Raw genomic sequence first — 12,719 nt, 5'->3', positions numbered from 1 at the left:
CACACTTGGAGTGCCAAAGACTTTCTCCTTGTCCAAACTTTAGTTAGGCTTCTCTGAGCCCTCTTCTCAGTTAGGTCTTTTATCTTGGCCCCATCCTGTCTATGGCCTGCCTAGCCCAGTCTTAGCAAGAATCCTGCTCTCAGTTTAAAGAGAATTCCCCCACTCTTGATATCTGATCAAGTTCCTTGTCCCCAACTTTTGATGTATAAGTCCTCGATCTTCTGTTAGCAAGAATCCTTCTACCCCTGATGTCTCCTGTTAGTAATTTTCCACCTACTGACCCGCTCACTTGCTTGTTGGCTATTCATGCCCAGCAGTCTTTGCTTATTTGGACCTGAACTCAATCTCTCTCCCCTAATACAAAAGTATTGAATAAAGTCTTCTTATCATTTTAACAAGTGTCAGATTAATCTTCTTTAACAGTAGTCAGTCAGCATTGTATTTTACGCTGTATAACAGTATATAAAAACAACATACTTAACCATAAAATTTACATTTAAGAACCAAAAAATAGCTCCTATTTTGTTTTTTAGTTATCTTTCCCAACCATTCCCTTTTAATTTACAACTTCTCTATGCACCGAGTTAGAAGGAAATCATTCCTCAGCCCTCACTCTGGACTATCCTAATATAATACATCCAAAATGTAGGTAAAAAGATTTCCAAGTATATATCTTTAGTGTTCATTTAGAAGTTCAAAGTGACAAAGCCTTAAGTCAAAAAAAAAAAGTACTGGCTCAATCTCAGTAAAGATAAAAAAGCTGTCTGATCTTAAATGCAAAACAGCATTGATATACATATGAAAGGAGGGAAAGGACCCTATTTGGCTTAATTAGAGGATTTACCTAAATGTCTAGATCAAGAACTGAGGAAATATAAAAGTCTGAGATATAGTGTTCTAATGGGTTAGAAAAAAGGACTAAAGTGAGTGAAAAGATCACAAAAGCGACTTGTTAAAATACACATTCTCACCCCCAATCCTAGGAGAGTGGGCAGATAGGTAAAAAGTTCCAAGCGGCCAGATACAATGAGTATTGTTTTGGAAATAATCAGGACCAAATTAAGAAATCAGGGGAAAATCAACCCAAACGCCTTGAGATTCACATGCCAGAAAGCAATGATGCAAATGCCAAGTCCAAACAGGCAGAGTTCAGCAGTGAGGGCCCATGCTGGCTTGGAAACAGATGCAGTGGGAAGAAGCATTTTGCTTTTAAGATCTGGCATATCTGGCACGTTATGGTATTTCTAACTTAAAGGTATATCTTTTTACCAAATTTACTTTTTTTTTCAAAATTATTGGAAGTCAGATCTGGTTTCACATGCCAGCTTTAGCACTTAATTACTTGGGTCTTAGTTTCTTCATCTGTGAGTATAATACCTGCTCATATATCTAGCACTACTTTAAGAATCCAATGAGGTAACATGAGACGGACTTAGACATAGCAGATACTTAACTTTCTTTCCCTAAGCAAATGCCTAGATGTTATTGAATCTTTGTGTTTACCAATTTGTTCATTCACTCAAAACAAAACAAACTATACTTTATCAGGTCCCAGGCACTGAGGTGAGCTGAGTACTAAAGATAAAGACAAAAAGGAGAATGGCAGGGACTTCCCTGGTAGTCCAGTGGGTAAGACCCTGAGCTCCCAATGCAGGGGGCCTGGGTCCGATCCCTGGTCGGGGGACTAGATCCCGCATGCCGCAATTAAGACCCGGCGCGGCCAAAAAAAATAAAATAAAAAAAGAGAATGGCAAAAGAAGTAAGCCAACAAATTCCCTTTTGCCTTAAGCCTTGGTTCTGAAGAACAGTTATACAATTAGAACCACCTGGGGAGCCTTAAAATTACTGATGTCTGGGTTCCACCCACAGAGCTTCTGATGTAATAGACCTGGGGTAGAGCTTGGGCACCAGAATTTTTAAAAGCTTCCTAGGGTGATTCTCATGTGCTGCCAAGGTTGAAAGCCACTACCTTAAGCTAATACTAAGTGCAAATCTTCACAGTGGATACAAATAACATAAGATAAGCATACAGTCAGCATCCTGGCTTTTCAAATCTTTGTATACTTTACCACTGTTAGCAAAACAACTTATACAAACAATAGCCCTCAGTAAAGATGTGTCAATCATTTAAAAATAACTAATTCAAAGCACCAAAACTGCCAAATGAGTATTACAGACAATATACAACATGGAACTCTTAGGAAGGAGATGGATATGGGTTGGGCTGGTTAAAGACAACTACAGGGAAGGGGATCTAAGCTGGGCTCTACAAAGTGCTTTAAATAGTGGGGGCGGGGGGGTGGGAGAAAGAGGGAGGGCATTACAAATAAGGGAACTGTTAAGAATAAAAAAAGGTAGGGAAAAAACAGTGTTTTGTAAGCAGACCAGTTTGGCAGAAACAGATTTGGAGATAATAAAAGCGAAAGGAAGAGTAAAATGAGTCAGATGGCAGTAGTTACGCTAACAATTCTGGTTTTATTCTGAAGGTAATGGAGAACTGCCAAAGCCTTCTGTGTGGGAAGTTCCATTAACAAAAATTAATCTGGAAGTACTGGAGTCCTCAATATGGCTTCGCAAAACTTGGAAATTAGTCTGCCCTCTTAAGAGTTAGTTAACTATGAAATTAAGAATACTATCCAACATATATACACTACCAAACGTAAAATAGACAGCTAGTGGGAAGCAGTGGCATAGCACAGGGAGATCAACTCGGTGCTTTGTGACCACCTAGAGGGGTGGGATAGGGAGGGTGGGAGGGAAGGAGATGCAAGAGGGAAGAGATATGGGAACATATGTATATGTATAACTGATTCACTTTGTTATGAAGCAGAAACTAACACACCATTGTAAAGCAATTATACTCCAATAAAGATGTTAAAAAAAATACTATCCAAGCAAGATTCATTCACTCATTCAACAAATATCTGAAGGCCTACTATGAAGGCACTGTTTTAGGCAATGGTGATTCAACAGTATATGGTCCTTACAGAGCTTACATCATAGTGGGTAGAGAGACAACAGATAAGATTTTTTAAATATTTATTTTATTTATGATCATTTATTTTTGGCTGCATTGGGTCTTTGTTGCTGTGCACAGGCTTTCTCTAATTGTGGCGAGCAGGGGCTACCCTTCATTGGGGTGCACGGGCTTCTCATTGTGGTGGCTTCTCGTGTTGCAGAGCACGGGCTCTAGGCGCGCAGGCTTCAGTAGTTTTGGCATGTGGGCTCAGTAGTTGTGGCTCGCAGGTTCTAGAGAGCAGGCTCAGTAGCTGTGATGCATGGGCTTAGTTACTCCACGGCATGTGGGATCTTCCCGGACCAGGGCTCGAACCCGTGTCCCCTGCATTGGCAGGTGGATTCTTAACAACTGTGCCACCAGGGAAGCCCAACAATAGATGAGATTAAACAACTAAACTACATGGTATGCTAGCTAGTGATAAATGCTAAGGAGTAATAATAAAGCAGGGAAAGAGGATATAAAATGGTAGATTGGAACTGGACAGGATGATCACAGAGGGCTTCACTGAGAAGGTAATTTCGGATTAAATATCTGAAGGAAGTGAGGGATATAGAAGGAAGAGAACTCCAAAGGACAGATCAAATGCAAAGACCCATTAAGTGAGGATGTGTGGCTAGAGAGGACCAGGGGAGAATAGGTAGGAGATAAGGTCAGAGACATAAGTCGTAAAGAGGTAAATCCCAGATCATGTAGGGACTTGTAGTCAGAGTAAAAACTTTTATTCTGAAAAAGATGGGAAGCCACTCAAGGATTCTGAGCAGAGGAGTGACATATTCTGACTTACATTTTTTAACCAGATCACTCTGGGTGTTTCATTGAGGACAGACTGCCTATGGAGAGACAAAAGCAGAAGCAGGGAGACCAGAGAGGCCAGTGCAATAATCTACATGAGAAATCATGGTGGCTTCTTCCAGAGTGGTTGAAATAGGGGTATGATGAGAAACAGCCAAGTTCTAGAACCTATAGGCTGTGCCTTCAAAACATACCTAGTATGTTTTGAAGGCACAGCCTATAGGATTTGCTAACAGACAGTATGTGTATTGTGAGAGAAGCAGGAATCAAAGATGACACTAAACTTTTTGGCCTGAGCAACTAAAGAATGAAGGTGCCATTAACTAAGAGGGTAAAGACTGCAGGAGAAACTGCAATATGCAAATTTTTGATATATAATGACTTCCTTCCAGCCTTGTAAAATTTGTCTAGAGAAAGAAAGTCCACTGCTGTTAAAAGTTAGAAGGTGTACTACGCAAAGATCTGACTTGGTCTTGGTGTTGGATGTATATCCCTACTATGGAGGAAAACACCATTAAAATGTTAGACTGTATAGTTAACATCTCTGGTTCTGACTCCATGCTTAAACTGAGAAAATTATAATTTGATTTCCTATGTATCTGATCTACTTGAAAAAAGGAATCTAAGCCCTCCTGTATTTATTAAATTAGTCACTATCCTCCTTTTAAACACTAGTTTCATGAGCCTAGCTAATATGAGTTTGTCCCTTACTATCCTGATGAATCAAGCTTCTGAACTTAACAGGCAGAGGATTACGATATGAATGGTGGTTCTCAAGTTGCACAATAATTATTGGGAAGCTTATTAAAAATAGATTCCTGAGCACTGGTCCCCCCAAATTCTGATTCAGCTGGTCTAGGACAGAACCCAGAAATCTTGCTTTTGAAAGAAACACATAAGCAATTCTGCTGTAGTCAATAATGTTCTGAGGTTCTTAAGAAGACAAACAGTGCTCTTCTGAACTCATGTTTCTCAATACCTTCAGTTTATAACACATTTTAAATACTAGAATTCTTAGTGGCATATTTGTAGAAGCTCAAAAGAGCACTATGCAAATTTGGTAGTAATATTTTTTTCCCCTCGCTGCGGGATCTTAGTTCCTGGACCAGGGATTGAACACTGGCCCATGGCAGTGAAAGTGCAGAGTCCTAATCAGTGGACTGCCAGGGCATTCCCCAAATTTGGTAGTAATTATAATGCAGTCATGACCATAAAATATCAATATTTCAGTGTCTATACAAGCATCCACATCACTATGCCATTAAACTTGACTGCAGTTTAGGATTATGTCATTATTTCAGTAGAATTGTTTGCTATCTCAATTTACTACCTACTATCTACTCAAAGGAATCAAAGTGGGTAAAGGCACAGGTCTGGAAGTAGATTACCAGCAGATTGCATCTGCTCTACTATTACTAGTTCAGGACACTTGCTTATATATTTTTTAACCTGAAATGTGTCTCAGTTTACTCAACTTAAAATGGGGTAAGCAGCCTATGGGGATATTTTGAGATGAATACATTTTAATGCATAAAGTATCTAGCACATTATAAGCACTTAAATGTAACCTAGATGCAAAACAAAGAATTCACAAGGCAAAGTTCTCTCATGTTCCAATAAACCCACCACCTTTCTTTAGTGCAGCCTGGTATCATGCTGTCTTCCTGTTTATACATTATATATATCACAACATACATGTCAAATGATCCACTCAACTGAACATTCCATCTCCAGAGACACTGCCCTAACAATATACATGTGCAGTTATAGCAAAGATAAATTTTACATGCTGCTCAAAATTTAGTAGTATGAAGATGGTAAATCAGTGAAAATATAGAAAGAAAAGGGGAGGCTGGAGGCAAAGAGAACAATTAAGAATGTTGTTAAAAATAATCCAAGCATAAGAAAAGGTCCTGTATGAAGAAAATGGTAATAGGAATGTGGACAGGTTAGACATATTGTTCAATGAAAAGTATACCTACCTATTTGAAAATAATAAAATAGAAATAAATACATAAAATAAAATAGAAAAGAAGCTGGTAACTGGCTGCCGCTCAAGGGAACTGGGTGGCTGGAAAATGGGTGGGAGGGGACTTTTTACTCATGTCCTTTCCTACCATTTTAAGCATGTGATTATAGTTCCTATATACTCAAAATAATTTTTTAAAAAAGACTAATGGAAATGGAGGAAAAGAACCTAATGATAGGAAGAAGAATTTACAGGACTGAAATACTAATTGAACATGAGAGGAGAGGTTAAGGATGAAAACAGATGATGGCAGTGTTCCGACCCTATGTGACTAAAAGAGAATAATGGTGGGATGAGCAGAAATGCAGAGGTTGGCAGGAGGTTCTGATAAAGGGAGAAGGGAAAATAATAGCAAGTACATATTAAAATTATCACCTAGTTCAGAAATCCGTAAGTAGTCAAACTTATCAAAAATTATCACGACTGGGCTTCCCTGGTGGCGCAGTGGTTGAGAATCCGCCTGCCGACACAGGGGACACGGGTTCATGCCCCGGTCCGGGAGGATCCCACATGCCGCGGAGCGGCTAGGCCCGTGAGCCATGGCCGCTGAGCCTGAGCGTCTGGAGCCTGTGCTCCGCAACGGGAGAGGCCACAACAGTGAGAGGCCCGCGTATCGAAAAAAAAAAAAAAAAATTATCACGACTAGTTTCCCCTATCCAGGGTTTTTATTTTCAGGAGCTGATCCATATAAGGACTTTAACTTTTTATCAAAAAGATGAAGTTTTCTGGAGACAGAAAAGAACAATGACACCTGATCCTACAGTGTGTGCTTTTCTGAGCTCTAAAGGAGAGAACTTATAGAAGATGAAGGAAATACTTTTATTAGGGGTTTTTCAAGGTTCAAAGTATACATAGTCAGCCCTCTGTATCCATGGATGCCGAAACAGAGGGCTGACTGTACTACAACGTTTTATATAAGGGACTTGAGCATCCGCGGATGTTGGTATGGGGGTGGGTGGGTCCTGGAACCACTACCCCACAGATACCTAGGGACAACAGTATACATATTGATTTTGATATGCAATAAGGCTTCGGAACTTTATGGTATTAGGAAAATGCTCCCAGGGGATCAGATGTTCTTAGCAGTGCCGTGACAGAGCACCAGTAACAGCAGTAGATGCTCAGGCACAATGAATGCTGGAAGAGGCACCCAGAGTGTGGACACACTCTTGAACACAAGAAATACCTACAGATTACCAGAAATAATTGGGGAGGGAGAATGAGGGAGCATGAGCTGGGGAAATATAAGAATGAATGAACCTGTGATTGATTGGTCTCTTTCATACCAATAGCTTGTGCCTACACTATGTACCTGATAGTATGCTAGGCACTAGATAAAAAGACTTGCTTGCAGTAACCAAGAATTTCACAGGTTCGTTATGGGGCAAATGTGCCAAAGTAAACAATGACAGAAACTCCTGGAACATTTTAATGTTTCAGTTTCTTAGAGTTGTGTGTGTTTTTTTTAATTAGAGTTTGAAAAAGTTCATTAAACTTTGTTCAGTCTGATCCAATTTCCCTTACCTATTTTAGAAGAAAACTTTCGAGGCCCACAGAGGTATGTGAATTTTCAAAAATCACACTGGTGACCAAAAGCATAGCAAGGAGAGGCCAAATCTCCTGAGGCTCAGAATCATTCCTTCCCACTACCCCACAATACCTCATTTATAATTCATTAAATGTATGACTCTATTCTGATTTCTTCATTCACGGATACATGTTAAAAACAGTATAGTGAAAAAAGCATGGCTTCTGAATTAGACCAACCTGGGGTCTGAATTTTTTGACAAATTACACTGCTTTGCTTAGCATTAAGGCTGGTCCTAATAAAACAGCTAGATGTTCTAGAAGAAATTATAATAAACCTACGCTCCTCACCAAAGATTGGCATCTGAGTTTGTACCTACTTAGGCTTTATGCTCCTGTCCAAGGATTTTGTAACAGATCATATGAATACTACTCAGCAAAGCTAACAGAAGAGAAGATTTAAAAATGGTAGTATTAATTCTAGTCAACGACTTATCACAAAATAGCCATGGCAATTAAGCTTTAGGGTTTATTTCGCCCTGTAAGGGTAATAACTCACCTACTAAATTAAAGGGGTAACACATAATCAAGGAAATCCACTTTAAAAGTATAAATATTTTTCATGAGCTCTAACAGAGCCCTCAAATTTCAGTATCTATTTACAACATTTTCCACCCCTCTCCTAGATAATTTTGATAAACCCATTTCTCAGAAAGTGCCTTAAAGACGGTATTGTCTAAACTAAAAGCAAAGGGATCCATTTTTCAGTTATGGTACTTTTGAAGTTGTACACAAATATTCTACTAGTTAGGCTGAAGGGAGAAAAATGTGCTATTAGCACTTTTTTCAGCCCTAAAATTCAGTCTGCATTTATGTTTTTAAAATGCTGAATCATGAAATAAAGGAAACAGTCAGTACAAAGAATCCAAACACATAGTTCACCTCATACCTCAAGCTTCCTAATTATGGCATCTTTTCATTTTGGAACCAAGTAACTGAAGAGTCTAAGTAACTAGAGGAGTAGAGCTCATTCTCAGAAACTGAACTTGAAGATAAAACTAAAAGTAGTTATTTCTGCAAGTTATTATACTTTCAACTTCCTGTTTTATTTAGGCAGCTCATCATGACCATTTCAGGTAACAATGCAGAAGTTAAAAAAACCCAACTTCCTCTTTATAAAGTGATAAAAACTTCAGCAGTGGGCTTCCCTGGTGGCGCAGTGGTTGGGAGTCTGCCTGCCGATGCAGGCGACACGGCTTCGTGCCCCGGTCCGGGAGGATCCCTCGTGCCACGGAGCGGCTGGTCCCGTGAGCCGTGGCCGCTGAGCCTGCGCGTCCGGAGCCTGTGCTCCGCAACGGGAGAGGCCACAGCAGTGAGAGGCCCGCGTACAGCAAAAAAAATAACAAAAAACAAAAAAACTTCAGCAGTTGGTTATGAGAATGGTTGATCTTACTAGCTTTTATAGAAATACTTGCAAGGAAACCAGAGACCATCACCACCAAATTCACCTCTGGGTTCACTGCTTTCAGAAAATGTAACAAAGATAAAAAGCAGTATTAAAATATATTTGGCATGACACACGTGTTAAAAAAAAATCAAATCAAATGCAGTTGAGGTCTTAGTTAAAATTTAAAAAAAATGAAAACTTCACGGTTCCTTCGAGGAAGAGTCAATATACAAACTAAGCCTGAAAATATCTTGTTTGTAATAGTGCCTTGGTTATGAAAGTTTTGTACAACAAGAATCTCACTTAAGGGTCACTTATTGTTTATGAATGCTAAGACATTCATATCAACAAGTCTTTTTGGAAAAATACTTTTTCAATTCTTGAATTCAGTTAAAAGGCATCAGAAGCCTGGAGGAAAAGGGGTCAAGGTAGGTATAAAACTGAAGGAGAATTTAAGTAATCTTACAAGTCAAAGCCCTTTCTTTTTACTTATTGATCCACAACAGAGAAATACAGATCACTTCATCTCTGGGAATAAAAATCTAACAAAATTTCAGTAATCCCAAATCATATGGATTTATTATATGAGATTTTTAAATATCAGCTATTCTTAATTATCTCACTAATGAAAACAATGTAGTTTATCTAAAACCTGTTCACTGAATATAAAATTCATCAACATTTTTTGGCAGTAGATTTACCTTACTAATTATGATTTGCTTGCTTTGTCATTATTAAAATTAAACAGCAAAAGAAGTATGCTGGGATATAAGAGAAAACTGGTCAGAGATCTGCTATTACAAAATCAAGGCTGTTAATGTTACTAATTTGAACACTGTCAATATCCAAAGACATCTTTACACTTTGAAATACATATTTTCCCCCCAAGTTTAATTAGAAAGGCATTCTACCCCTGTGTCAAAAACAAAAACCCAACACTGGTAAACTTCAAAGTTTATTACCTTAAATTCTTAGTGAAATTTTGCTGTAACAGTATTTTTGCTTAAAGTAAGAGGACCATCAGTTGGGCTAACAAATGTTTTGTTATCCCATGTTTTCACTGTAACTTAATTTCATGTGAATCGTAACTGTTTGCCTTAGAATAAACATTTTATTATAGTTTTCTCTCTAGCATAAGTTCATATACAGTGTAAAATGCCCTTTCCCCCTCAAATCTCATACATTTATGAGAATCAATTTCCAAGTATGAGAAAATCTAATGCTGAAGTGTTGTTCAACGGCATGTGAATATTTAGCACATTCTTCAGCGTTTCAAAATGGCATGGCATATGTATATCAAATTATTCTGTACAGAGGGCTCTTGGATCATAAACAGTCCCCTTTGCCATCCCAATCTCTTTTATTAAAAGAGGAAAACCCCAGATACATTTATAGAGCATTCAAGGGTGTACATTTTGTAAAAACCACTGTGGAAAACAAAAGACATAATTCTTGTCCTTTTACAAGTTATGTAATGAACCATTGTAATTTCCATGGACTCTAAAATCTTTAACATATTTACTGAAAAGCCTGACAAACTGTTAAGAAAGGTGTGCAGTTGTCAGGAAAAAAGTTATTCCACCTAAGGTGAAATATTCTTTTGTATTTAAGACACTTTTAAAGAAATTAAGTGTACAAATTACTCAGTGTCAAGTTCAACTATAATCAAAAAAATACCACACCGGAGCACCAAAGAAGGCAGGATGCTTTGTCCAGACTTGAATGTGTTAACATGAAGTTTATGTGCTACATAAAACCTTTCTGGAGTTAAAAAGAAAAAATCATTGGCTAACCTTGCTAACAAGAAATGAAAAACTATTTTTCAAAAATTATCGTTAAAAGATTGTAAGATGGAAGGGATGGAGTCACCGCGGTCGCCGTATACATACAATCAAGGGAGTGTCTACACAGAAAAGAGTGGTGTTCAAATCCTGAAGCAAATGTCCCTGAGGCTTACACATTTATTACTGCGAATTAGTTCAGCCGACAGCATGTGGGAAAAGAGGTGTGTGTGGATAGGCGGCCAACACCTTAGAGACCTCTCCCTGTCGAGAAGTCGTGACAGCAAAATCACTTCCTGAGGAAGGAGGAGCAAAAGGGAAGTTAAGAGGCCACCCTGACCAGGAAGTGACTCGCCCTAAGCTAGCCCCAATCATAGCTAAAGATGGGGGGATGGGGTGAGCCCCAGCAGCTAAAGGCGGTAAAATAACTGCTTCTCGATACGTCGCGACATCATCATCGCCCCCTCTCTAAATACAAAAAAGAGTCCACAGTCACGATTCAATAAGGTAAAGTCTCTTCTCTCGCAGCAAGGCCACTGGGCTGTGCGTCAGGCCCGGGGGGAAAAGAGAGTTGAGGAATGGGGAACTGAGGCCACCGTGAGGCAGAGGAAAGCCCCTCAAGAGGGAAGCATCCCGACTGCGGAGAGCGTATGCCAGCAAAGGCCAAGAAGCTTCTTTCTTCTGGGGGTACTGCCGGAGTTCCCACCGCAGCCGGGTCGGGCCCCCGTTCCCCGTCCCGGGAAGAGGTAAGAGAGAGAGGCGGACCCCTTACCTTCTCCTCATCCGACACCCGATCCTCGAAGTCGGCCATCTTGGGCTGCTGTGGCCCAGCCCGGCCCTGGCGCGAGGCAGGCCGGGAAGGAGGCCGAATGATGGAATCACAGCGAAGGCCGTCTGAAGGATCCGCCCGGAAACGCCGACCGCTAGGGCGCCATGTCAGTTACGGGCGTGGGTCATGGGCCCGGGCGCCGACGCCCCAGTAAGTCGGCGTGACTTACATGATTTTAAGTCTAATATTTTTCTCACTGAATTACATTAATTTTCCCATTCATCTATGGGACGTTGGGAGTGTGCTTCGGCTGGTATTGGCGCCCGAGCTCCGGCCGACCAAATTGCAGTCGCTACTCCTGTAGATTTTCCCAGTACCAGTGCTCTCCATGGCAGCCGAGTCCAAAGGGCTAAGTGCTGCTCCGACTCTGGAACGGTCGGTGACTTTTTCAACCCCAGGAATGGGGTGGAAGGTGACCCTCACGCGTATGGAGGCTAAAACACTTCACTCCGGGTCACATCTTAGCCCAGTTCCTCCAGAATAGGTGCCGCTATCCGCCCCTTCCCTCCCTCGGAAGGAATAGGTAGCCCTAGTCCTTGGGCGCTCCTCCACCTTCCAAATCTTCTTGGTCCCCGTTCCCTGGGACTCTCAGCCTTCACAGAGGCCAACTTCAGGTCCGCCACTATCCCAGGATTCCCGACTCCCGGTTTCCTGTCCTTCTCCCCTCCCAACTCCCGGCGCCACCGGGAGCGGCAAGATGGCGGACGGTGACGGCTTAGGTGAAGCAACGGCTGCTGCGGCGTCTCCTCCTGCCCCTGCTCCCGGCCTGAGTCCGCCGCTGGGCTGGAGGGAGCGGCTGCGGGCCGGGCTGGCGGGCACTGGGGCCTCGCTGTGGTTCGTGGCGGGGCTGGGGCTGCTTTACGCTCTGAGGGTCCCGCTGAGGCTGTGTGAGAATTTGGCAGCGGGTGAGAGGCCCAGAGCTCCCGAGGGACGGGCGGGCGTGGGGGATTGGGGGGCAGGAGAGGTGCCGGGGGCAAGGGCCAAAGGGCAGAGATTTTCAGTATCACTGGAGGGCTTCGCAGAATGGGTCGGTGTGTGCGACAGAGTGGGTTCTTTTTCTCTTGGGCCGCTACTCCGCAGCTGATTGCCAAACCTGAGCTGCAACTACCGGCTCCTCCCTAAAGCTCTTAAGGTCCGCCCTCTCCTTTCTGTCCTCGTTTACCCGAGGAGAAGCCACCTCAAAATGTAAGCTTCAGGTGGTAGGGCAGATGAGAGCATTTTCAGACTTGAATGCAGAATTTATACACACCTTTTGATTCTCTCGCCACTCAGCTGAGAGAACCCACACCCAGACA

The 12,719-nt window shown here is 41.5% G+C and overlaps 2 protein-coding genes across 9 annotated transcripts in view; one reads left to right on the top strand and one right to left on the bottom strand.

The window, feature by feature from the left end:
* Window positions 1-12,037, bottom strand: part of CAPZA1 (capping actin protein of muscle Z-line subunit alpha 1) — a 48,475-nt gene extending 36,438 nt beyond the window's left edge. Inside the window, exon 1 of the mRNA XM_032634968.1 lies at window positions 11,368-12,037. Coding sequence (XP_032490859.1) covers window positions 11,368-11,406 — 39 coding nt within the window. The 5' untranslated portion in view covers window positions 11,407-12,037. The remainder of the gene's footprint in view (window positions 1-11,367) is intronic.
* The window catches only part of ST7L (suppression of tumorigenicity 7 like), a 70,729-nt gene continuing 64,504 nt past the window's right edge, over window positions 6,495-12,719 (top strand). For 2 of the 8 annotated variants that reach the window (XR_004350375.1, XM_032634855.1), the window contains exon 1: window positions 12,089-12,329. Coding sequence is in view for 4 of the 8 variants with exons in the window: in XM_032634855.1 (XP_032490746.1) it covers window positions 12,122-12,329 (208 nt within the window). In the remaining 4 variants the exon portion in view is untranslated. Of the gene's footprint in view, window positions 11,342-11,475; window positions 11,575-11,834; window positions 12,330-12,719 lie in introns of those variants that run through there. The other 6 variants (XM_032634838.1, XM_032634871.1, XM_032634847.1 and 3 more) reach the window with 6 other exon arrangements.

Source organism: Phocoena sinus, chromosome 1, assembly GCF_008692025.1.
Source record: "Phocoena sinus isolate mPhoSin1 chromosome 1, mPhoSin1.pri, whole genome shotgun sequence".
Lineage (NCBI taxonomy): Eukaryota > Metazoa > Chordata > Mammalia > Artiodactyla > Phocoenidae > Phocoena > Phocoena sinus.
Note: the sequence above shows the minus strand (reverse complement) of the source record. Positions and strands in the feature narration are given on the sequence as shown.